Source organism: Centroberyx gerrardi, chromosome 16, assembly GCF_048128805.1.
Source record: "Centroberyx gerrardi isolate f3 chromosome 16, fCenGer3.hap1.cur.20231027, whole genome shotgun sequence".
In the NCBI taxonomy this organism is placed as follows: Eukaryota; Metazoa; Chordata; class Actinopteri; order Beryciformes; family Berycidae; genus Centroberyx; species Centroberyx gerrardi.
The window spans coordinates 18,426,879-18,454,021 of NC_136012.1; the positions used below are offsets into that span (position 1 = coordinate 18,426,879).

Sequence of the window (27,143 nt, forward strand, 5' to 3'; positions counted from 1 at the left end):
TATGGGGCAATAAAATCTTGCCTATTGCCCCTTGAATTGGTATTTTTTGCAGTGAGCAGACTAGACAAAGTTAGCGGTGACCAGGTAGGAGCTCGCTGTGACACTCAGCCTGTTCCAGGTCCAGGCCAGAAGGTGTTGAGTGGCTGCTGAGCCACAAGACGCCCAGACTGCACAGATCCTCTAGACACAAGGTCAAATGGATAAGAGTCTCTGCCAAAGAACAGGGAAGGGGAGGAAATCAAGGTGGAAGGACAGAGAGGGAGAGAGGGAGGACTATCTATTTAGATAAGAGAGTGTAAGTCGCCCTTTAAAACTACTATTTCCTTCCTGGACTCTAACTCCACTATACAGGCATTCTTGAGCAGAGTGGAGAGAGTTGTGCCCATATTAGGAGCATATTATCTAGCAGAAAATATGCCGGGGAGAATAAAATGTCGTCACACTTGGCTATGTAGAGCACTGCTTCACATTCACACCACTCCTCTATTCCCTAGAAATATGAAGTGTCATATTAATTTTTTTTTAACATTATTATTTTGCCATTTTTGTTTAATGCAATAGTTGCCAGTTGAGAGTGACAGGAAAAATGATCAGTCAGTTCACATCAAGTTGATATGATGTCCATTAAATGACAAGCTTTGCAACTGTTTCACCAAGTTGGGAGAATAAGACTCGATCTTTGGCTGAGGAGATAAACAAGGCGCAGTGCCACATGACTTGTGGTTGCCTGAGTGACGAGTGTTTAGCCCACTGTTGTCAGCCTTGGAGGAGGCGGCCGTCTTCCAGTTAACACTCAGGGAATAAATGTCACTTGTTCCGGGATGTGTGTCTCAGGAACCTGCATTTCAATGAGGGAAAGTAAATTTGAATTGGGAAAACCAAATTTGAAAAGTTAAATTCAATAATAATCCTGTTCATTTTCAAGCCATTGCATTCAATTTCAAATTGTACCTTACATGTTCAATATTTGAAAACAAATGCATTTTCTTTTAAATTCAATAGTTCAATATAAGCATGATAAATTCCGATACATGCATTTCAAATACAATCTCTTTCCATATTTCTTGTCTCTTTCCTGACCAAATCTCACAGGAGGCTCTGGACTGGATGGTTAGGGTTAGGGTTAGGGATCTCTGCAGCTCGTTAGCTGCATTCTCACACAATCCAGACACTCCATGTAACAAAACAAGGCAAATGAGGAGGCCGTTACAGCGAGCGGTTTAATCAAAAGCACAGGCTTCTGTTTATTGACCGTTGCACGCACATGAACAGGTGAGGGTATATTTACACAGATGTAAACAGTCAGTACCTGCAACACAGAGGAAACGAGACAACACACTGTCTCCCTCTGTCTCTCACACACAGACACACACACACACATGCTCTCTAACGTACATACACACTCACCAGCATGAGCACATAGACGCATGCGTATACACACACGCACTCACACAGAATTTGCAGTATAAAGATAGAGTGGACCGTCTGAAAACACAGAGCACAGCGAGCCCCTTTGGTCAGCTACTTCAGACAAGATTCCAATGATCAAAGCCAATCACAAGTTACCATTCAAAGTACAGAGAGAGAGAACACATACTGGCAGAGCAGTACAGGCAAATACGTAAACCTATATGGGCTTTTGCAGATTTCACATTATTTAATGTGTCAGTCAAAGAACAGTGGCACACAATTCTGGTTTGATTTCTTTTTCTTTTTTTTGTCCCCAGAGTCCAAGATCAATGGAGAATGGATGAGACTGATTCATGCTCTGTATAGGTCATGGCAATAGCATTCTAACAGCAATTGGTTGCTAACATACATAGAAATTACCTGAATGGCAAAGTCATAAAATAGGACAATTACAGTATGGTGGGACTTTCAACCATCCCAACTGCCCGTGTAATATGGAAATAAATCTTTACAAAGTAAGATAATGACTGATCAATGAATCAACTGAATTTGTAATGAACATTAATTTACCATTCATTGGAGTTACATGAATTCTCTCATTTTTCCACCACCTTCCAAAACATAAGGTAAATAATACAAAAGCAGCAGTTAGATAAGACAAGCATCATAGCAACACAATAAAAAAAAAAGACATTCTCAAAAGGACGAGTGCAAATGGTTCAACTTTTTTTTTTTTTACTTCATCAGTTCCCTTCTACATAATAAGATTTAATAAAACAAACAAAAAAAGTATAAAATGGTGGAAAAATATTCATTTTTCTGGACAATGTGGTGTCAAGAGGCATGCCTGATTTAAAAAAAAATAAAAATAAAAATAAAAATGTGAACACTCTCAATTAGAAATTCCTGCACAGCAGAAGATAACACTGCGGAAGGGAAAGCTGTATCTAAAAATCTGCTCTTCCTTCCACCTCTGTATCACTCCCCCACACACACACACAAACACAGGCATCCCAACTGTCCTTCCAATTCTCTCTCCCATCCCCAATTTCTCCCACTCTATTCTTCAACCCCACCCACTTGCATCCATCATGCATAAACCCTGTTTCTTCATCTTGCCCTGAGGACAAACACCCATTTCTTCAAGCCACCTTGTTGGAGTGTCGTCTGGCAGCCGATTCGCTGCTGTCCGCATCAACACTGCGTTGCCAGGGTGACGTCCTATGAACGCTTCCTGTTAAACCACATCAACAGCTGCTACTCTGCACCCAGGAGACACAAAACTTTCAGTTCTCCTTGTACAGCTACCAAAACACAATAGCCTATTCAGTGTATAATATGGGATACTTTCTACATGTAACATATCCATCCATGCGTACCTTTTTATGATATGCAACATCATATTTTATTTGCGATCCTTTCCAGTTTATTCTGTTGTTAAACTCTCGACCCATTAACCCACAGGAATCAAAAGCAGGCCTCAGCTGTGTATAGAGGGGAAACTTAGCAAGCACAGAAACAACTGCACCCTATCTGTCGTGGGAATCTACTAAAGATGAACTGCCTAAATACCGAAAAAATATCTTCTCATATCAGGGATCGATTAATTGGAATTATCACAAATGTGGCCTTGCCTATCACACTTACTGATTTCATGGCCCTATCATGATAATGTGTATAAAATCAAATAACACAGAGATAAACATTGCTCTAAGTTGCCTAAGGTATACTCGCAAAATCAATCGTGTGCTTACCAAAAACATGGTAGTATTTTGCAATATCAAATTAATATATCGACATGTGAATTTCAGATTCAGTTAATGAGAAAATTTGACACTAATGCAAGATGTACTAGAAAATGTACACACAATGCTAAATGAGTACGACAAATGTGATTTAGCTTATGGTACCTAAGCTATGTTCAAAAAGAATACAAAACACTTTGAGGTTGTCTGCATTCAATTTTCACAAAATGTCAAATGCAGGACAAAAATGGCACTAGCTTTCACCTTTAAGACTCATTTGGATCTCGTATTCGACACAACAGCCCTTCATTCTGCTGCAAGCGACATCAGCGTCTAAAATAAGGTGTAAAATCCCTCTCTAAGTCACAGTCAAAGGTCATTGGGAGAGATCCACAACTTTCACTGCCAGGTTTCACTGTATCAGTGGCATCATTGTTACAAGCTATCTACAGGCAAATAGCACTAACCGACAGCCCAACGCCCATTGAGTATATTGCTACCTTATGGACAGAGGTGTCTTTTTTTTAATAGAGGAAAACTACTACCATTCTGAATTGGCTCTGCCCCCCAGAGGTGATCCAGGATGGGTTGCCAGGCTTGAAACTACAATCGCCAGGCACTTGATTGTAACCAAATGTACAGTAATGTTTAGCCACTGGGTCAGCATGCCTTTGATCGCACTGTGTGACGCACAGAGAGAAGGCAGCAACATTCAAGGTCAGACCCAAAGCACAAAACTCCTCAACCTCCCAGGCTCCCACACATAGAAAACAACAGAAGCATCCTTAGCATGCATATCAAAGTTATAGTACTCTTGTGATACACAGAGACAAATTAGCTAGCGGTTGGTACTTTGACTTCAATTTAGAGACTAACGCATGCTTCTAGACCTCTGTGCAATGCTACTGTAAGGTGATTGCCACACAAATGTAAGCCAAACTTAAACAAAAATGATCATTTTCAATTGAAAACCAAAACCCAACAAATAAATAGACTATATTACAGTTTGCCAGATGCCAGAAAGGTGTGGAAACGAGCAGAACGAGAATGAGGTAGAGACAGTGATTTGCCACTATAGAGGAAGTGAAAAAAAAAAACATGAGATGGTGAGAAAATGAGTGGAAAAAGCAGGAGGGATGAGGCAAGATGCATAACTAAGAGACAGAAAAGTGGAAGAGTGAAAGAAGGAGTGTCAGAGACTAGTCCTTTGTTCGATTTCTCCGGTCGGTTGGGTGAGTCGGACGGTTGTCTGGGGCCGGGCTGAGACTCCGCCCTCACATCCGTAGGCGGTGGTGTGGGTCTGTGAAGGGCGGCTCGGAGTCGTCCATAGGCAGCACCAGGCGCGTGCCCCTCATCACCAGCTCGTGGTCTCCGTACGTCAGCTCCCGGTCCAGGTCCTCGGAGGTGGCGCCGCCGGCCGAGGCGCCCGCCGGCCCGCCGCTGGTGTGCGCTCCGGTGGCGTCTGTGCTGACCGTGATGTCGCCGTAGGTCAGGCTGATATCGCCGTCCGTCAGGATAAGGTCAGAGTCGTCATCCTTCAGCTGGCACTCATTCTGGTGGAGGAAGAGAGAGCATGTCAGATATTCCATACCCAGGGTTCCCACACATCAAAATCAAGGACTTTTTGATGACTTTCAAGATCTTTTTGGGTTAAATTCAAGGTCTCAAAATTGCCATGTTTTGGGGTAAGACATGATGCTGGTCAAAGGGCACTGGACACTGGTTTAAAACTGCTGCAATATCAAAGCAAATCTCCATCACAGTTCTTTCCTCAGGACTTTAAGTGTTGAGGCATATTGGAGAATTTGGGTGCTATATTTTAACAAAAAATCAAGTACTTTCAAGGCCATCCACTCATTTTCAAAAACATTTAAGGCCTTATTTTGTTTTTCTCAAATCCACAAACTTTCAAGGTTTTAATGAACAGTTGAAATTCTGACTTGTGTCTAGTTCAAGTGCAACGATCACATGCTTGATCATCTGCTCAATAGAGCAAATCATGTGTTTCCAATGTAACCTCCTTGCTGCATGTCACAAACATCCATTACAATAGCTTTTTTTAATCCAAACAATAGAGAATGAAAAATTCACGAATGAAATTCGGTCAGGAATAGCATTATGAACCAGCGTCTGACCTCGTAGGCCTGGGGGCTGGTGAGGCAGCGGGCCAGCGGGCCGCAGCAGGCGGGCAGCGTGGCTGTGAGGGGGGGGCCGCTGTGAGTCAGGATGGGCTTCAGGTAGCTGGAGGGGTGCTAGAGTCAAGGACTGTTTCAACTGAAAGAAGCACTGTGAGCCATTAGACAGTATCAGAGAGTGTGAATAATGAATGCTGAGGTTTTTCAATAAAGTTGTGGTTTCATATCCATGTTTCTGTCGTTCTTATACAAGTTACTAACCAAGTTACTTACCAAGTTATTAAGTTAATATGTAACTTACTTGACATTCATTTTGCATTAAGTTAAACAGAATATTACCAGTAAAGGAGGCTATTTGTCTTAGAGGCTATACTTGGCACTCCCCCTGCTGTCTGACACTGTGAACTACACAGGATAGTCATTGCTCAGCTTTAAACTTATTGGATACAGCTAACTAGCTAGTAATGACACCAGTCTCAGTAATGCCATAAACACCAGTCAGTGTTTATGGCATTACAAACCTATCAAGTTCTTATAAACTTACAGCTTATCAAAGACACAAAGTAGACAATCTAAACACAGACAATCTAAAAATACGTTATTTTTTTCTGGAGATCTATGAGCACGATCAAATCCTGTCCGTTTGCCACACAAGAGAAAACACCAAAGGATACTTGTGGTCAAAGTTGTACCAGATTCTGAAAAGCCAGGCACTTTCTTGTTTGGTGCTCCTCCTCTCTGAGCCTTCAGCAATACTCATCTAGACAAATACAGATATGCAGTTTAGGTATTCTGTTATACTCATGGTCACATTACAGCAACAAATCTCACAAGGGGTACACTCACAGAGTTGTCTTGGTCAGAGTCCACTCCCACTCTGTTGAAAGAATCAGACATGTAAGTCAGTTACAGTCACAATCGTCAAACCAGAATAGCATTGTGAAGTACATGTGTTTTCTACTAGATAGTGAGTTCCTAATTTGTTTGTAAGTTCCTATTTGTATGGGATTCTATGACATTTTAACCTGCTAGGAGTACCAGATGGGTCCGTTACACAACATAAAGCAATGCCATCGGTGTCAGGAAGTCTGGACAATCAAAGAAAAGTATTTAAAAGTCAATTTACCATTATCTGAAATGCCCCGAAGTGGCAAACCCCACCCATCTGGTGCTCCAAGCAGGTTAAAACAAATGCTAATTGTGTGCAAATACTATCTGACCCAGGACTGACTTTGACAGCGCTATCTACGGCGAGGTGAGGTCATACCTTATGTGCAGGCAGGACAGCATCTGGGTGGTTCCCCCGCCACAAATCCAGACAGTGAAGAAGACCACGAGCAGCGTGGTGGAAAACATCATCTGCCGGGCGTACGTGGCCGTGTCCCGGATGGACAGGGCAAAGGTCATCGCCCCACGCAGCCCTGAGGATCGCAGTGGGGAGAATGTTATACATACACACACATAGATGTTTCTGTGTGAGACAAGTCAAGCCGGGAAATGAGTGTTTGCATGCCTGTGTGTGTTATCTTTTGGTTAGATAACACTTTGCACAGTGGCATGCAGGTACTGGAAAAACACTCCAGTACACAATCAGGTTGAGTCAGTACTCCAAGACAGGGTGCAAAGGAACGAAAACTCCATTCTCCTTGCACAGTCTTACACTTGACTGAATAAGTTTTACAATAATCAGGATATAGAAGACATACTACCGTCAACTAAAGCATCTGCACACTACTGACCTGCAAACATCATCATGTGCTGGAAGTTGGATCTAATCTTGTTGCGTCGGCCCAGGTTGAGAAGGAAGGAGAGAGGGTAGATGTTGGCGGCTCTGCCCAGGAACACTGCCAGCTGGGAGGGAACGTGGTCAAGGAAGGGGTCTTGGTCCAAGCACAAAACAGAGAGCTAGTGTAGCCTACTCACCATACACCACGCTTATTTAATAGATTTATAGCTTGTGGTTTTCCCTTTAAGTCAATTACTGTTTGCTTCTTGGTTGTAGCCTGTAATAGTCTGGGAACTTCACTGATGTCACTATTATCTTTGACTGCTGAATAATGTTGAAACTGGTTTATGAGGGTGGGTTGCCAACTGGGGGGGTTAATAGCATGACGTGGAGCTGATCAGATGGAGTGTGTGTGTGTGTGTGTGTGTGTGTGTGTGTGTGTGTGTGTGTGTGAAGTGGGGAGGTGCTCTGGGATTAGAGAACTAAAACCCAAGTGAAAGTAGGCACTACAACGATAAAGCAGCATATCAGGCTTGGTGTTAGCATCATAAAACTTACATACAATCATTCATTATTGTGTATCATTCACTAGCTGGCACCAGGTAGTTTTATACGAAAAGATACGAAAGCCCCGACGATGAACATGGGGTTGAAGACGTGGTTCTGGAAGGTGAACAGGGTCAGACCCATGTAGGAGAAGATGAAGTTCTCCGCCAGGAAGTTCAGCAGCTCAAACAGCTACGACACAAACAACATTTTCTTCAGTTGATGGCAAGCTCAGTTGGTGTAGGAATAAGAAAACGATGACATTTACACATTACATTTAAAACAAAACCAGTGCAGTAACATTTTCAGTTCTCTTTTGTATCTTGCTTGTTTGAAAGTGAAAAAAAAAAAAAAGCTTTCAGTTCTGGATTCTTCTTTCATTTACAATGTCCCTTTTTTGCCATTCAAATCTTTTTTTCCATTATTCAAAAAACAGAGAAGACGTTTTTCATTCATCCATTCACCCTGTGTTGGTGTGGGTGGGGTGTAGAGGAGAGGCGCGCTATGACAGCTGAATGGCAAGTCGAGCACATCAGTTCTCTACCGATGAAGATGGCTGATCGTGTTGCTGAACCATGACAGCAAACGTAAATACTGACTAGGTATTTTGCCAACACACTGTTGATTATCTTATTATGACGATATATTGTAAAACATGACATGCAACTAATTAGTTATGTCACATTTTCACTTTTTTTTTTGCTTTCAGACCTTTTTTGTCAGTTTCAAAACTATTTTTCATTTTCAAAATAAAGATACAAAGGCAACTCCATACTTAGACAGCATAAATAAACAGAATGGGTATTGGTGTAGTTGTAGTTCTAGTCCGACCTGTTTGGTCCTGTCCTGCGACTCAGGAGACAGGTTATTGAAGGTGTAGTGGGCCTGGGTGATTCCACAGAACAGCACTGCCACCACTCCTGCAACACACCAGTGAAGGGGGGGGGGCGGGGGGACACAGACAGAAAAGAGAGAGGATCAATACAGCTAACCCCTGGTTCTATAATCAGTTAAGAACAATCATGTAATATTTTACTGATCCTCGTAGGGAAACTCAGTTTTGCTTGCCCCCTCCACAGGGAGGACAGTCTGCAGGCTCTGATTCCTTATTGATTCTTTTATTGGTTCCTTATATATTTTAATTTTCAAAGCTTTTTAGCACCCAAAAATAGAACAACCTTCACTTGCGTATGTGAGGATGACAACAAATTAAATCATATACCATTTGGTGGACTCTTTTATCCAAAGTGCCTTACAGTACATACATTTTTAGTATGGGTGGCCTTAGAGCTGCAACGATTAATCGATTAGTTGTCAACTATTAAATTAATCGTCAATTATGTTGATAATCGATTAATCGGTTTGAGTAATTTTTTAAGAAAAATAAGTCAAAATTCTCTGATTCCAGCTTCTTAAATGTGAATATTTTCTGGTTTCTTTACTCCTCTACGACAGTAAACTGAATGTCTTTGGGTTGTGGACAAAACAAAACATTTGAGGACGTCATCTTGGGCTTTGGGAAACACTGATTGACATTTTTCACAATTTTCTGACATTTTATAGACCAAACAACTAATCGATTAATCGAGAAAATAATCGACAGATTAATCGACAATGAAAATAATCGTTAGTTGCAGCCCTAGGTGGCCTGTGTGGGTATTGAACCCCTAACCTTAGCAGTGTTAGTGCCATGTGTCTGTGTGTATGTGTGTGTGTGTGTGTGTGTGTGTGTGTGTGTGTGTGTGTGTGTGTGTGTGTTACCTGTGAAGCCACAGGCCTCAGCCAATAGGAATGTGCTCCATGACATGAGGAAGAACAGAGCCGTCTCCAACAGCTGGAAATCCCTCAGCTTGGTGAACTTGGTCACGTAAGGTCAGTCAAGGAGTTAAACAATACACAAAAATAATATATCGTAAATCATTTAATCTAGTCTTTAGTCTTAAAATCTTATTTTTCTAATATGTGAATCTGAAAAAATCTGCCAATGGGGTGAGATAATTTTACCTGTTTTCAACACAAATAAACTTGTGTCAAGAATTTTCTTATTATAAACTTATTTTAAAATATTGTCACCCGTTTCAGGAGAATTCTTGAAACAAATGAAACTATACTGGAAACAAGTGAAATTATCTAGCCAAATGACAGATTTTTTCAATTGTTTTAAGAAACAATTTAAGAAAAGATTTTAAGACTCAATACTGCCGAAATGACTTAAGATATTTTTTGCAGCATTGTATACAATGTAATACAATGTAATGTAATGTAATGTATACATAACTCATCTGTTACACTGTACACTGGGAGATCACTTCCAATTTAATAAATAATTAATATGCCACTTAATATATTAAACTGCAATCATGAATTGTAAATATGCTACAGTGGATGGTTTTTAAAGACGTAATAAAAAATGAAAACAGCGAGAAAGATATGAGAGCGGTGACGACTCCGGTGGCCACGCCCAGAGCGAAGGAGCCGCTGAAGACTCCCAGGAACATCCCAAAGGACTTGAGCATGGCCATGACCTCGAAGGTGTGACTGTTGTCCCCCTGCGGCTGGTACGCTACGATGGACCTGGTGTAACACAGTACAACACCACACATACATTCAGTAGAAAATAAGAACTACACATCAGCAGTTTTATCTACTACGCAAAGTGCATGTAGAGTGTAAATCATGTCAAACAGTAGGACAGACATCTGCTGACGGAATGATTATGGAATCATATATGATAAACTACACAACTTATGAAGCTGAAGCTGCAGCCTGGATACAGACAGTCTCATCTCTATATGTATCTGCAACCCCCGGATGTAGAAGCTGTTTGCATGATGAGCCTGCCTGATATGCAGGTAGTGCTATTATCAGGCAAATATTTTTGCCTGTTAGTAGGTCTCTTTGTACAGGAGGCTTTTTCAAAAGCGTTTCATGCCTGCCTCTCTTCCTAAAAAGTGGGCCTTCACAGCCATCGCTAACAAGTGACTGATCCCAGGCACAAACTCATAGCTTCTTGAGACTATGATGTGTCAGACTTGGGTCAAATAGTGTATTTGTAAATAATTGTTAGCCTTGGTCTTAATCTAGAGTGTGGGACAGCAGGACAGGATGCATCAGGACAATTTAAATAGTCGTTAAATAGTTGTCAATCACAGGAAAGTATGAAAAAAAAACAAATTCCAAGTATTTTGCTGAGATATTGTAACCTTTCCGGCACTCATTGTAGTTTTCTATGTGGCAAACCGCATTCATCTGGCACTTAAATAGGATAAAGCAAACCATTAAAAGTATTTGTAAATAGTATTTGAAACAGGTCTGATTCTAATAGGAGGTTTATTATCTTTCTCCATTCCCAGTCCCCACACTTACAAAGCAAATCACCATTTATTTTGGGAGATTGTCGACACGCATATAATGGCACCCTGCCCTCTGCTAGGCTTCTGGATATATTTCAAAAGTTATTAATGTAAATAGGAATCTGCTAAACCAGGTCAAATAGGGGTTAACCAAACAAGCAAATAAATGCATAACTATTTTAAAGGGTCTGCTTCTTTCATGTTGAGCTAGTATCTAATATCAAATGGCTGGTGCTTTGTCATGTTTGTCCCGAGGCTCTGCAGAGGCACACATTGCCTTGCTCTACTTAGTACACCCATTTGGTCAGAGTCTCCTCCACACTCTCTCCCCGGGGACCGGCCCTTCCACTGGGCCTGCCATAATAAATTACAATTCTGGGGAAATAATAACCGAGTTCCACGCAGAGGAGGAGACAAACCGAGAAGTGTTGGCTTAGGGGGCAGCCTCACGTTTTCCCACAGTGTTAATGAGAAGCTGGTATGAGGTGCAGCTAAAAAAGGTCACAGGCCGATCAATACAAAATGCATGACTTGCAGTTTCGCCACTTCTCTCACAAAAACAGTATCTTGGCAGCTCTGGTGACCTTAGTTAAGCAGCAGGAGAAGTTTGGCAACATAAATATTCTAGATGGATCAGGATAGACGCAGAGTCATGGCTGACAGAGTGTAAGGAAGGCAGAGGACTTACGAGGACAGAACCACAGCCACCGCGTCGTTGAGCACGCTCTCCCCAAACAGCAGAGCATACAGATCCACATCCACCTGCAGCTCATTGAAGATGGCCAGCACCGTCACTGCAACACAAACACAAACACACTTCTTGGATTCCTCTTGTTTTCTTCCATGATATAAGAACTGACCCAAATAACAATACGTGTCACTGAGCCAATTCAGAGGTGGCAGCTGGTGTGTTTTGTATGTTTTAGGGTGGATTGTTTTTGTCAGTGGAATTTAATCTTTGTGTTTGTGAAACAGACTATGTATTATTTGTACTGTAAGCGTCACGTTTTAAGGGACAGAACTGAATTCCACTTATATTTAGTGTAATCTGCGAGCAAGAATCATTCATTTAAATCTAATTCAATTCAAAACTGCATAGTAAATGTACTTCCTTGTCATCAAAACTGTCCTTTTATTACAATATAACTATCTAAGACATACTCGAAGCTGCTGATTAAGCAATTGTTACTGCAGACTGAAAGCCATCATACACACCAGGGTCTGTGGCAGAGACGATGGCCCCAAAGAACAGGCAGTCAGTGAAGAAAAAGTCTCCATTCAGCTGTCCCACCTGCTTCATTAGCATCACACAGCCGTACATCAGCAACCTGGCAAACAGGGGAACGGCAAGTACTTTCCATATCAACAACACCGACCGTACTGACATCACGCAGGCTTTACCACCACAGAAATTTACATATACCAAAAATGCATTGGAATACAGTTTCTTTTGTGCATATTGCCTAGAACATAGAATGTACAGGTGAAAGCAGAGCAGCGGACCCTGTTTTTTGTTCTTACCCAATGATGAAACAAGAAATGACTGTCCCCAGAAAGGCATAAGCCAGGATGGATCCCATGTTTCGGAAGAAATGTCTCTGAAATAAATCATCAATAAACACATCAAACATCATCTATATCAGTGATTCTCAACCTTTTTCATATCAAGGACCCCTGATTTACTACACATTAGGGCCACGGACCCCTATTTGATGAGATTTTGTCTCTCTGACCCAAATCTGAGAATATTTTTATTGTTACATATGATTTTGTCCAGAATTTCATGATTTTCTGTATTGTAGGTAGAGAGATAACAGAGAAACTATGACCAAAATAGTCTTTTTCCTACATTCTCTAATTGTGTTAACTTCTTGTAACTTAAATAAGGCTTAAGTTTTATACACTTTATCAATTTGCTGGGGACCCCATGGAACCCCCTCAAGGACCCCTGGTGGTCCCTGGACCCCACATTGAGAACCACTGATCTATATGTTGAGTAGAATCTAAGTCATTCATCTTCAATAATTTGCTTCAACTATTTAGGTTTCTAAAAATGAGAAAGATAGAAGTATAGAAGTGAAATATTAGCATGTGATCCTGAAAAGAGGACATTACATCAGAGGAGGAGCAGAATCATGTGTGTTAAAAATAGCTACTCTTTCTAATAGTTGAGCATTTAGATTATATGTGCTGCTTATTGGTAGGGACAGTGCCTGTAACAATACTGTACCCTTTTCAAGCTGTAGCCGGCATGGAAGATGATAGGGGGTAGGAGGATGTTGAAGAACACTTCTGGGTCAAAGGTCACCTGAGCCACAAAAAATATATATATATCAGTATCACATTATAGTGCAGAATCACTGGAATACACAATGAAACATCTGCTTTCAAAACGAGAATCCTCCAAAGGGCAATTATTGCTAATCCTGGCCGGACAAAATATTTGGATTTCCATGCTGCATGAGTTTGATCATTGTATCATCAGAAATGACACATTTGGGACAGACTGAGGCGGCTCCCAGGCCAACCAACCAAAGATTAGTGAAATCACAAGATGGGGAACGGGGACAGTTTCTCCACACAGACGGAGGCAAATGAATGTCAGCTGATACTAATTTCACAGCAGTAAAGTTTTTCATCAGATCACCTTTCATTCTAGAAGACCAAACGGCCGGTGTGGAATGCGGTCATTAAGGCCAGGATCTTGTTTTTTAAATTTTTTACACGGATCTGGTGACCGCAAACCTCCACCAACGCTGAACAATTCTCCATCTTGCAGAGCGGCACCCGGTCGTAACGGTTTATGTTTGTTTATCGTTTGTCTTCCGGGTTTGATTTTCCAAGATAACAGCGTGTGGATGAAATGCTGTTTAGTAGCCGACTTGGAGGTCCCAGAAGTCAGAAATTCCCACCAGCACATGAACCCAGCATAATAGTTATGGATTAAAAAATGATAATCACCTAGTGGTGGAAATCCCAGACCTAATCAACTGATCTTTGGGTAAAGGGCCATCTGTCCACCAAATTCCATCCAAATACATTACTTTTTGAGATATCTTGCTACCAAAACAAACGAGAGGGGTGAAAACTTAACCTCCTCCCTACTTTGTTGTTTCTGTAAGTTTTGAGCCCTTTTTCTAAAGGCTCTGATCAGGTTTTAGATTTCCCAACGTTGTACTGCAGTGCTGTAAATAAGAAAGTTAATTAACGTGGGGAGAAAACTGGTGACTGGAAGCTACTGGAGAATTCATGTTGCATAAAAACTGAGAAATCAATTGAAATGCCTCACAGATACAAGATCAGATTTGTAGAAATAACAGTATGAAACCTTAAGATCTTTAGAAACTTCACTCCAGTGAAATGAAGCAAATGCTGGTGCTTTCCAACCTATCAGATACTGTACAAGCCTTTCTCCTACATCCAGTTTCCGCTGACACAACACCACACTGGTCTCTGGTCTCTACCTTGCGCAGCATCTCGTTGTCTTGCACGTCGTCCACCTCGGTGGCGCTGATCTCCCCTTTCAGAGTGTACTCATAGAATTTGCCGCTGACGTTCACCAGCAGGGTGGCGGGGCTGGCGTTGACGTGGCAGCTGAGGGTGACGTTGCTGATGTCCCGAGGAACGTGGATGCCGTAACGCAAGACCACACCAACCAGTACGCCTGGACAGAGAGAGAGGGGACATTGGGGGTAAAGTTGATTCTGGTTTTACACAGGTTATGGTTGAAACAAGGAATGTACGACGTGAGATCAAAATCTTGACCTGCTTGGAAGTCAAGGCCGAGTTTAATAGCAGGATGCAGAGGATGTGGACATATAAACAAGGGTGGAAGTAACTAATTACATTTACTCACGTTACCGTAAGTCAGTAATTTAACTTTTACTTATGTATTGTACTTCACTACATTTTAAATCACATCCATTACAGAGTACAGATGGTGTGGCTCTCCATAAGCATCAGAAACTAGACCATCATAAATTGTGGATCCATTCGCAGTGAGAAGAGTAATCTGGCTTTACTTTGTTTGTGCACTTTATTTTGTCATTTCCAAATTGTCCAATTAAAAGAATCGAGTTTGAACTCAGTCCTTTTGTCCTTTTAGAATTGCATGGGAAAGATCATATGTAACAACGTTCTCTTTTCTAAAAAAGTGACTCTTATTTTTACTTTAAGTACATTTTAAATTAGCTACTTTTTGCTTTTACTAAAGATTTCTAGATTAGATACTTTAGATTTTTATATCTGTAACTTTACTTCTACTTAAGTAAAATATCAGCAAAGTAACAATACTTCTACTTGAGTCAGGCTTTCTAGTACTCTTTCCATCACTGTATATGAGAACTTTGTATCTCCCAAATGTCAGCTTTTCAGGAACTAAGAACAACAGCCTTGTGTTTGACCACCATGTATTTCTGAGGGTTTTGAAAGGGTTTCATAAGCCCAAGATTGGCAGAGTTTTCTCAATCTGTAGAGGAGCATGTACTCCTTCAATTGAAGTTGAAACATGAAAATCACCAAGATTGGATTTACATGGTTTTCACATGAAAACAGCAACATAATGTTGTACTGTGTAGACACATTACCTTGCAGCATGTAACTGTTAACATGCTGATACTCAAGATAAAATCAGCAATACTAGTTTGCCTGCTGAGGTTGGAAACAGAGAAACATTTAACATGAGCCTGCTGCTGGCATGCAACCATTTCTAATGTAGGCCAGCATTATCCGTGTAACGAGAGCCCACATCTACAAAACAGGTATTGCAGTACTGGATCAGGAAATCAACATTTAGTGCCAAAGAGAGTAACAGCACTGATGACATCACTCAAGTCAGGTGGGGCTTCTCACCATAAATCATCGCCAGTCCAGTTTCGTGTAAAAACCTGAATCGCCGGTGTTTGAACAACCAAATGGTCAAAATGGTGAGGGTGAGGAGCATGATGAAGATGAGCAGGTCCGCGCTGTCCTGCCGGTGGCTCTCCTCAGCCTTCTTCTCTGTAACGATGTTCTCCATGGCACTGTCCTCCTCTGGAGATGATGCTCTGCAAACACAGATGCAGACAGACAGACTCACTAGCATGAGCAGCCACAGTGTCCTCGTTGCCCTCCTGGCACTGTTGACAGTCAATTTATACCCCATTTTGGTTACTCAGCGGCCAATTGTTGTAATGTCGTCGTCGATAAAACCAAACTTTGTTGAAATCTTTTATGCAAGCTGGGAGGTAGACAGCAGAAAGACGACAGCAACAGAGGAATCGATCCCGGCCCGGAAGTGAAAGTTTTTTTTTCCCCCAGAAAACGTACAATGTTTATTTCGATATAAAATGCCTTAGAAAAATGTTGTTCGTTTAAATTGATTGAGCGAATTAAAATGTAGCGTCAGCTATTGTCTGTCACTTTTAATTGGAATTGTTATTGAGCAAAGATAGATTTGGCACTTTTCCACGGAACATTTCCGTAGCTGTTGAAGCTAGTTCTAGTTGAGCACTCTTATTGTGAAATCTGTTTGGTTTTCATCAGTTTGAACTGGAAGTGAGATAGATGGCATGATAATAAATTCGCTTATCTATTTTTGTTATGATTACAAAATTGTTATGTACTATCCGAGATGAGCCATTTTGGTAATCAAAAAAAGTACAACAAAAAAAAATTATTTTAGTATTTCAAGGGTGCTTCACTGATGATGTCATTTGGATATCGGTACAACTAAAAAATAGTTCAGGTAACCATAATTTGAGTATCTTACAAAATAAGTGATATTTGAGTAGTATTTATTTTTTTTATCTTTTCAAAACCCCTTTCCTTTTGACTGTAATCCTCCAACTGTCCAGATGACGGCGATATCCAGTGTGCGCAATGTGACAAGTCTCGCGATACAGAGTGAGAATGTGACATTCAAGTTTTGTCGGAAAAATGAAATTCTGCCTTACAAATTTCATGTGAACTACCTTTATTTCGGAGGTAAAAGCGAAAATGTTGATTCCCTCGTGAATCTTTGGCTCCTACATGATATTGGCTAACCTGTCCTGACAAGCAAAACCAAAAGTGGAAAAGAAACCTTATAATCCGTGCTATAACGTAGTAGGGAACACGAGGACGGAATATGTAGTAGCTGTCGAAACTAGATTTACATATGTGTATATTTGCATTGTTATTACAACATTTCTTTCGACTTTGCACATGCATGCTTACATGTCTGTCTGATAGTTAAGTATGTGTCCTAGGAGCTGAAAATAAACGGTCTGAAACAGGGAGTTCCGAGGAGGACCTGAATGCAGCAAGAGAAAAACAATCCGCCGGTGTTCTGTATTTTGTTCCGTGTGAACCGCGTCAATTTTCTAACGTTATTGAAATCGCCCTTTTACTTGGGTGTCAGTTTTAACGTTTAAATATATTTGTGTAACCTCAGTTACCTCATGCAGAATAAGAAAACAAAGATGACGTCCAAACTGAAAGGTAGTAGCTTTTGGCATTATCTTAGCTAACGCTAGCTACCATTTGCCTCTGTGGTGTAAACATGCTGCTAACGTTAGTACTGCTAATGCTAATCTGATGAAAACAAAAATAAAATAGTGAGCGGGCTGCTAATATTGGTGTCACCTTGATGGGTTAATGCTAGGTGTAAACCTCAGTGTTGACTGTTTAAAGCTTGTATCTTAGTAAGGCTCACACTGTATCTGATGTACATAGCTTGATAACGGTACACTAACATTATACTCTTTGTATGCAACTCTAAATGCACGTAAACCCAGTTTAGATGGGGTAAAAAAAAACGTGAACGTAAATTCATAGTACACATAATAGTGACTGATGTCAAAACAATGTACGTTTTATGGTAAGATAAGGTCTTTTAATGAACACAGCATGAATTGACTTGTTGATATTGTTGTTTGTTAGACATATGATGATCACCGACAAGAGGTCATAGTTTACACACACTTACACTTATTATTTACCACTATATCACGAGTTGAATCAATATTTACGAGCATCAACAACTCTCTCCTGAAGCAAGAACAGTTGGGGAAACGACACTCCTCTCTGATAACCAGAAAATATAAACATTTACAGTATTTCCTCTGTAACTTCTGTAACAGTTAATATTTTGCAGCAGTTGTGGTTTTGAGGTCATTTTGTTTCTATTTGGCCCTGTTATGGCTACCAGATTTGATTCTAGTGCAGGTTGCAATACTAAAACTGGTAGTTTGTGACTTTTATAATGACAAAATTGGCACTTGTAATCATGAACCCCAAACCCCATTTGTATTTTGGGAGAAAATGGGCTACTTCATATGTTTAACTTTTTCCCTGACGATCATCCTGAAGATCAACTAGTTTCCTATACATTGTCATCAGCTCCAGGTTTTGTCTCTTGACCACAGTAGATTTAGGATTCTGGTGTTGAACTTCGACAGAGACTTGTTCAGGCATGTTCATGTGCACAAATGTAGCTTGAACTGACAGATTATTAGAGCAATTACTTGTGAATGTTGTTTATGCTAATTTAACATTAACAAAGATAACACCCTCTTTAATACCAGGCAGAGTCCATATACAGTAGATGGGTTAGGGTCTGCTGGTCAAACATCACAGTGTGTTCATGGTGGGATATGGAGACTGCAATTACATAAATGCATAACAAGCAACAAGGGAACTATTGTACCGGTATGAATCTTGTTGGTGATGTGTTCTGATTGCAGTTGGGAAGGTCGGCTCAAAGAGCAAAGAGGATGCTCCGTATGAGTTGGAGAGTCAGTTTGTCCTGAGGCTGCCCATGGTAGGAGTGTTACACACGCTGAAAATGATAATTCAGGGGTAATTGAATCTGAGTGTTTTCTGCAAATGACAATTCATCTTTTTCTTTTAAAGGAATATGCCTCAACAGTAAGAAGGATTGCCCAGTCCAGCAGCATGAACCTGAAAGACAGACTCACCATCGAGTTGCACCGTAAGCCAGTTTACCAATAGCCATTACACTGGTGTTTACCTCTGATTTGTGTGATGACATCCAGACTTTTCATAACACCATTCAAATGTGTCGTAGATGTTGCTCTTATGTTAAGGCTGTAATAAATGGATTGAGGTTATCCGTTAAACGATCTAGTGTAGAATTAAAACATTTTCACTCTGAAATGTAGGTATGTGACAGCAAAACATACATTTTCAATGTATGTTGTGAATTTAACATTTGCTTTGTTTGTAAACATTGGAACAAAAAGCAGTTGCAACTGGCCCAGCCCATAGAAGATAGTTACACTCTCACAACATAACAGTCACTACAGGTGTTAAGATGCCACATTCTCACACACAACATATCCACATCATGTTGTCCCTCTCATTTGTAGCGGATGGTCGTCATGGCATAGTGAGAGTAGACCGTGTCCCCTTGGCCTGCAAGCTGGTGGATCTGCCCTGTATCCTGGAGTCTCTGAAAACAGTGGACAAGAAGACTTTTTACAAGACTGCTGATGTCTGTCAGGTAGAACAATACCATGACATGAAATTTGGGATGTCAAATCTATCTGTCTTCAAGTGGATAGGTGTGTTGTGTGTTCCAAAAGTAGGATACTGACTGAGATTTTTTTCTAACATGCTTCCATGAATGTTCAAAACTTTGAGTTTGTGTTATCTTTTTCTCATTAGATATGCAATCATTTTACAACAACACTAAGTAATCATGCAGAGTGCAGTAATTCACTCTAGATTAGGTATGACTCCATGGCGTCCTCCTAACTATCATTTCACCATCCATTGGTTAGATGCTGGTGTGTACACTAGATGGAGACCTTTACCCTCCTTTAGAGGAGCCCACCGGAAGCACCGACCCCAAGAGCAAGAAGAAGGACAAAGACAAGGACAAGAAATTTGTCTGGAACCACGGCAGTAAGTAGACAAGCCCGTACACACAAACAAATTGTGCTGAGTTTAGCCCTCTGTGCTGTTACTTCACGCATCAGTAATGCAGGGGGTTTAGTTTGTCCTCCACAGCTGATTGAGCCGCCTTGACTTCACTAATCCTGTTGTTTTGCTCTCCAGTCACCTGCCCTCTGAAGAACACACGCAAGAGAAGATTTCGGAAGACTGCAAAAAAGAAGGTTCTGACATTTTCATTTCCCCTTGAGCGCTCCCCTCCCCGTTCCCATCCATCTCTTTAGCATCCCTTCCGATCATCCATCTCTTTCCCAGGCTTTATTCCAACAAGACATTTACATTTCATAAAACAGGAACTGTGGTGAAAGTGAAAACTAAGATTTACATATAAATAAAGCCTTTCCATCTTAGTTTGCCCCAAAGGTATGCAAGAAAGCAATTTCGCCACTGCTTTGATCAAAGTGAAAGCGAGCGCGTGAGCACTAGACTTCTACTTTGTCTTTTGAATAAATCTTCCAGAAGGTGCAGAGACGAGCCATATTGATTTGGCTCCCTCTGTTTTTAATCGCTAATGTGCTTGCTGGCATTCGGCCAGCTGCTATCTTTTGTGTGTGTGTGTGTGTGTGTGTGTGATGCTGATAGCACTGCATGTAACTCCATCTCTCTCTTGCAGTACATTGAGTCTCCTGATGTGGAAAAGGAGGTGAAGAGATTGCTGAGCACAGATGCCGAGGCTGTCAGTGTCCGTATCCTTTTAGCCACCCACAATCGTACATCAGCCCTACAAAGCCCAAAGAGCAGTAACTATGTGAGTAGTGAAACCAAGACAAATGACAGTAGCGTTTATGTCATGTACCAACAAAAAAAACTGTTACAGAAGTGGACTGTATATCATGTAATATAGCATCAAAGGGTATCATTTTTGTTGATATTAAATCTAAACCCTAGTCATGGTTTTTGACCTTTAAGAAGCACAAAATGAATCTAAAGTTAATGCTGTTTTGCCTTTGTAGGGCAGACCTAACCTCAGTCTCACCAGCAGCAGTTCAAATATGTCCTTTCACACAGATAATAAATGCAGCTTAGTCAAAATATGCTGATGAAAGCCCCAAGTGGTGGCCTTGACTCCTCCTAGACTCACCTGACTTGACTCTGTCTAATGCGTCTATGTGAGAGATATACACACTGCAAGGACGCCATTAGTGCTCTAATGAAACTCTAAACTTGCCTGACAGAATAAGAGCAGAGCAGGGCTGCTTTCAATGTCTGCATGCTGTGTGTTAATTAAGATGGACTGTGCATTATCATTGCTTAGTTGCTTAGTTGCACAGTGATGCTAGGTTCTAATTATAGTTTGAGCGTCACACGCAGCAGCAGTCATTCAGATGTCAGTCACACTACTAAATGTCAAAATAAAGGCAATTCCTATGAACCATTAAACAGAAAGTGTGAAATTTGAAGGACCACAAGTGTTGTTGTGTGAAGCAGTGCTGTGCTGAAGGCGGAGCAGAATGTACAGAGGGTAGGTTGACCTTAACCCATGGTGTTCAGGGTGGGAAATAATAGCGGAGGATGAGACCAAAGAGGCAGACCAACATGGTTCTCTGACCAACCTGGACTCCTCGCCTGGCACCTCAGGACACAAGATAGGCCATGGATCCTCAGGTAAGTGACTCATGGTTTTGTCAACAGCTCACGGGGAAGCAGATGCATCAAGCATTAGTTTCTGAGTTCTCTGCCAGCCGTCTTTGGCACTAAGATTGTTTTTGCAAATGGATTCCCCAGAGCTCCTTCCTAGACACCAACAAGTGTGCTAGCTCTTCACAGGTGCTTGGGTGGGGAGCATGATTGGAGTGAGTGAAACTATGTTGACTTAAAACCCCCACTTGTTAACACCAAAGTGCTTTGATAGCACAGTGTTGTTGTAACTAAGAGAACTGCTGAATAAACTGATCAATTCACGTGTTGACTTAGCCGCTGCAGTTAGAAAGTCACCAAGCTACTTCCTGGTATGTGAAAGTGCCACGCACCAACCTAGAGCTGGCTCATGCTTGTGTGACTGCTACCGTACCGCCTGGTGTAGGACACTGTTTTTGCCTTATATAGGGCTTTTTAGGGCTTTGCACGGCCTAAATAAAATAGTGCATACTGTAATTCCCCTAAGCACTGCGTATTATAAAAAGAATTATGCACCACGAACCAAAGAACAACACAGAGCCCGGCTCTTGAAAAGGTGCCCCTAGCACCTAAAACCACTATGATGGTTTTAGGTGCTCTTTTGATTTGGACCAGTAGATTTTGAGAAAACCGTAAAAAACATACACTGGACTGGAGTTAGTCTGAAACTGCTTGTGAAAACAGATAGATTATTGAAAATGCAGTAACTTTAAATTTAACTACACAAACGAAATCAAATTTGAATAATGTCTTCATTAAACATTATTAATAATATATGTATAAATAAAGGGAAACTTGAATTCCTATAATATGGGACCAACTGTCCTAACAGTCCTGGAGCTGTCCTGGGAATTTTATTGTGAAATTTGGCATTTCCATTTTTATTTAAATTAACAAATCCAAAAGTTCTAAGTAACAAAACACTAGAGGTGATTGCAACACACACCAGAGGTGCTTTGTGCCGTTTTAAAGAAGTGAATTTGCAATTTAGATGCATTTTTACCACAGCATAAGTCTACCTTCTCAATAGGCTCTCACTAGGCGAAAGTTTCTCCACCCTTTATTTTTAAAATCACTGCAGAGACTCGTTATCTTGTTCTATGTCACTGAGGCAGATATGGCAGAGGTCTGATGATACTCTTTTTTAATGTTGTTATGGTATGGTAGGAAATTGAACTTGACACATATATAAAATTATAGATGATTATTATTTACGATCAAATAATAATAATGTATTTGAGAGAAGGTGTTCACAACATCATGAGTAGGTTGGAGTCCATGTTAGTGATACCTGGTTTATATCATACCACACCATATCTTCTGATTTTTAACTTTGTTCAACACAATCCTAGCTAGATTGTTGTCTTGGTGACCTCAACTGAACCCACACTAGTGTTCTTAATTCATGTTGCTTCCATATTTGCGCCCGTGTGTTAATACGCCCCTGTGCATTCCGCATGGCCAGCCCAGCATGACGAGCTGAGGGAGATCTTCAACGACATCAGCAGCAGCAGCGAGGACGAGGAGGACGAAGGGGACCGCCACGAGGACGAGGACCTGAATATCATGGACACAGAGGATGATCTGGTCAGACAGCTCCAAGACAAACTCAACGAGTCTGACTCCGCGCACCACGAAACTGACAGAAACAACCAGATAGGTGAGAGGATGTCAGGGTTCCTGTGCGGGTCTGGAAAACGATGGAAAATATGTTTGATAATTTACAGGTCTTGTTCTGTGGTTATACATAGTTACAGATTTTATTTTGTGATATTGTGAAGAATACTGTTCAGCTGTGTGAGTGATATGACCTAGTTGACAGTCACATTCCCCAGCCGCTGTCAGTTTACATCATATTGAACCCTGACGAAATTATTCAAACTCAGTCAAACCTCCAGTCTGGAAAAAGTAATGGAATTATGGAATTAAAAATGGATAGGAACTCAGGATATATGGCGATAGGGATGTGTGTTTGCTTATGTGCATCTGCATGCATCTGTTATAAAATGATATTGAGTGTGTGTACATGTTTGTGCTGTGCTGAAAAGTATGTGTCTGAAAGAGTAATGTGGGTGGATGAAGTAAATGCAGAATACAGAATTTTGCAATCAGTCTTTCATGCTGTGCTTGCAACTCCTCGTATTTACATCTCGATGTGAATGCTGATTCTGTCGGCCTACTAACTTAGCATACCAACAGTCTTCTCAGTGCGTTTATTTTTCTTTTGGAGTGATCCTGGCCGAAAACTTGGCATGCTGATTTCAGAACAGACTTGGAGACAAGAGACGGTCTGACATCAAATTAAATCAAACCCTCAGATACATGTCAAAGCAGAGGTCAAAAATAACTTGAGCCAGGTGTCTGGACTTCTAATCAGAGCTGAGTTTTCTAGGTCAGGCATCACACACACACACTCGTACACACTCTCTCTCACACAAACACCAACTTGTGCACTCTTTCTCTTAAATACACATGTGCAACCTCGCCCACAGAGACATACACACACAACTCTCATCTCTCCGCTTGCCTCCTCAACTTTCCAGTCTGACAGGTGTTGTGGCTCGGCATGCTGCTGAGACAGCTGTCCAATCTGACAGCTCAATGCCTCCTCATCTACATACATGGAGCTGTCAGTCAGCAAAACTACTGGCTGGCTCCTCTGCACGAACCCAGCTCGACCCAGTACAGCCTTTCCTAATTCCTACGGAGTCTGGCCATGTGTATTTCTGGCAGAACCTGTGTACTTATAATGAGTGGCAGCCAGATGAGCTGCATCTGCAGGGAGCTTAAATTTCATCAATAAGAGGATGGATAGACTTGGTTTGGAACATAGTTGATGGTGATGGAGCCACAGGTTGTTGTGAGGCTATATTAGTTTGGCTGGACTTAATGAGAACCCCCTGTGGAGCCCAGGGCAGACTGATTTAGTAGTGCTTCGGCCTGCTGGTTCACATCCTTTTAAATGGGTCTGTTGCTGCCATTAACGTCAGTTTGTCAAACTGAAATGGAGGCATCCTGGTGGTTCAGCAGGCTAAGGTGAAAACCTTGTGCTCACGGCTTTGAAAGTGTGAGAGTGTTGCTCTCAAATTGTGTCACACCATCACCCCTCTCCTGCTTTTTCTCTCTACTTTTGACTGCACAAAATCATAAATGACAAAAAAAATAATCTTTAAAAAATGAAGGAGTGTGTTCTGTGTGGCATTGATGTGCGTGGGTTATTGTGTATTTGTGCGGCAGTTGTAACATGTGAACCTCCTGCTGTTCCCTGCAGTAATGGAGTATCAGGTGCAGATCAACAGCGTCAAGGCCAAGCTCCAGGAAACCCGCGCCCGAAAGAAACAGCAGGAGGAACTCATCATGAAAGTGGAAAACCAGGCCCTTAAGGTGAGCAATGAACACACACACACACACACACACACACACACACACAAACACACACCCTATATTTTCTTTCACTCACAAAGTAGTCACATACAGAAAGTAGGTCTGCATGTACAGGAACATAAGTGCACATAGATGAGCTTGGAGGCAAAAATCTTCATGAAGCATAACTTCTCTAAGCAGCGATGTGAAAAACCGAAAAAGAAAAAGCTGATCACCGGCGGTGTTGAAGGCCATCGTTTTTTTGTTTTTTTTAATGATGTAAATATTACATTTCTGCCGTCAGCCCTTTATAAGCATTTCCTCGCAGACAAAATGGCATGAAAATTCATCGTTCCGCCAAGTGCTCTTTAGAGGGGATTTTACAATGTGTGAAACATGAGCAGACATGGCCCTTTTTTACATTGCCATTTAGGGCTCTCATTGCCCAGTGTTTTGGGGCCGTCAAAGCCCCATCTCCAGTCATTATTATCACAGACGCAGGGAAAAGGTCAGCTGTCTCTGACTGGCATTCCAAATGGCCTTTCTGTCAGAGTAGATAGTGACATGAGCAGCCCAGGCGGACGCACATTTAAAGCCATCACAGTTTAATGAGCCTCAGTATGCCGACTCAAACAAATCTTGTTTGTCTGTCTTCTCCCAGAACCGCTTCCAAGCTTTGTTGAATGAGATTATTCAGCAGGAGGAGCGGGAGATGGAGCAGGTAAGAACCTTTTTAATAAAAGGCTGAAATCAATGCTTGCTGTGAGCTTTCTACAGCTTTCTCCTTTTGCATTAATGCGATACTGAATTGTGTATGAATTTGATATATCCTCTTATCAGGTGTCATTCTGTTATCTGTCCATTCGCAATTTTCATGCCTAATATCATCATTTTTCAAATCGACCCACATTAAATTGAATTTGTCAGAGGCTACCAGCCGAGGCCGTGCTGCAGCTATGCCGCAGTGGCCACCCACTGTCTCGGTTTGTTGTTTGTATTGACAAATGAAGGCAACAAATTAATGTGAAAAGACATGTTAATCATCATCCACTTAGCCTCCAATTACACCCTGGGGCTGTCGGGCATCAATCAAGCCTCCTATTTTCTGCTCCAACAGCTGGCCTCGCTTCAGGAGCAGCTGGACTCACTGATCGAGAAGTGACCACCAGGGGGCAGCCTCATGTCGTCTTCATCCACACACACACAGAGAGCAGGAGAGCTTTCTGCACCACCACGAGGGAGGAGGGAGTCCTTATTAGCTGACATGCTGTGTCATTCCTTTCAGCTTCTGTTTTTCAGACTTTACACGTACAGCGTACTGCGTTCTGTATTAAAAGTTCATATTTTGTGATGAGTTGACAGAATTGGTTTTAAATTGTCAATTACTGTATTAAACTGGTTGGCTTCAAGGCTAAAATTTGTGTCTGTTTTGCTTGTCATTCTGTCGCTAATTGCACTCCCAATTAACATGTCAGTCACCTTGTGCCTCAGCTGACCTTCCTCTTATTAGTTTACCTGCATGAAGAATAAATTACAACTATTAATATCAAAGAGCCAAAGAAAAAGAAACATGACTCAGTGACTCAATAGGACATTGTATCAAGACAAACCACCAGAACAGCCTCATTGGACATAGATTTTTACAGCCGTGTGGGGAGATGCGACACCAGGCTCCAACGAGAAGTTGCATTGTTAATTGTTTTCTGCTGGTGGTGGGTAAACCTTCCAGAAGCCCCCAAAAATGTTCAATTAGGTCAAGATCTGGCTGACTGAGATGGCATATGGTTTGCATCATTTAAGTGCTCATTGAGGCATTCAGTGACTCTCCCCTGTGGATGCGGGGCATTGTTCTGCAAAAGACCAGGATGGTACTTGCCATCCCATTTATATTCGAATAGGATAGAAATGCCGTAGGATGAAGTGATTACACAGAGTTGGTTTGTTTTAACTGATATTTAGTTTACCCTGCACTGAGTTGAGTGCACCTAAACCAGGCCAGGACAATCCACACTAAACCTTAACCAGCCATCAGAATCCTGCTTTTAATATATTCTGTATTCCTCACTTACTTGGATGTGTCCTTTTTAAATTTTGACTGTTACCTGTGGGTTAGAGGGCCCTACCTGCTGTCCACTCCTCAGTATAGTGTATAGGCCCACCATCATGGCCGGACAGCAGCCTCATTACACCACCCTTGCGTCATCAGATTACTGTCCTTCCAGAATGATCTTTGGTTGTTGGAGAGTGATCTGGGCCTTTCTGGGCCTTTCCTGAGTCTGGGCCGGCGGTCATCCCCGCCTCCCCTACTTCTCCC

General features: G+C 41.5%; 2 protein-coding genes across 2 annotated transcripts; one reads left to right on the forward strand and one right to left on the reverse strand.

Annotated features, from left to right (window-relative positions):
• Positions 1-1,219: 1,219 nt before the first annotated feature.
• slc9a6a (solute carrier family 9 member A6a) lies at positions 1,220-16,120 on the reverse strand. Its single transcript, XM_071916153.2, has 16 exons — positions 15,767-16,120; positions 14,380-14,579; positions 13,146-13,223; positions 12,437-12,513; positions 12,131-12,243; positions 11,604-11,709; positions 9,995-10,136; positions 9,324-9,429; positions 8,394-8,482; positions 7,641-7,754; positions 7,030-7,141; positions 6,558-6,711; positions 6,137-6,167; positions 5,965-6,050; positions 5,291-5,396; positions 1,220-4,708 (listed from the first exon to the last, which is right to left on the reverse strand). The coding sequence occupies exons 1-16, from the start codon at positions 16,056-16,058 to the stop codon at positions 4,430-4,432; spliced, it is 2,085 nt and encodes a 694-aa protein (XP_071772254.1). The 5' UTR covers positions 16,059-16,120; the 3' UTR covers positions 1,220-4,429.
• Positions 16,121-17,200: 1,080 nt separating this feature from the next.
• On the forward strand, positions 17,201-26,238 carry taf7 (TAF7 RNA polymerase II, TATA box binding protein (TBP)-associated factor). Its single transcript, XM_071916168.2, has 12 exons — positions 17,201-17,374; positions 18,619-18,695; positions 18,788-18,866; positions 19,264-19,397; positions 19,678-19,801; positions 19,955-20,013; positions 20,463-20,535; positions 21,341-21,454; positions 22,932-23,126; positions 24,738-24,850; positions 25,491-25,550; positions 25,947-26,238. The coding sequence occupies exons 1-12, from the start codon at positions 17,335-17,337 to the stop codon at positions 25,989-25,991; spliced, it is 1,113 nt and encodes a 370-aa protein (XP_071772269.1). The 5' UTR covers positions 17,201-17,334; the 3' UTR covers positions 25,992-26,238.
• The last annotated feature ends 905 nt before the right edge of the window (positions 26,239-27,143 follow it).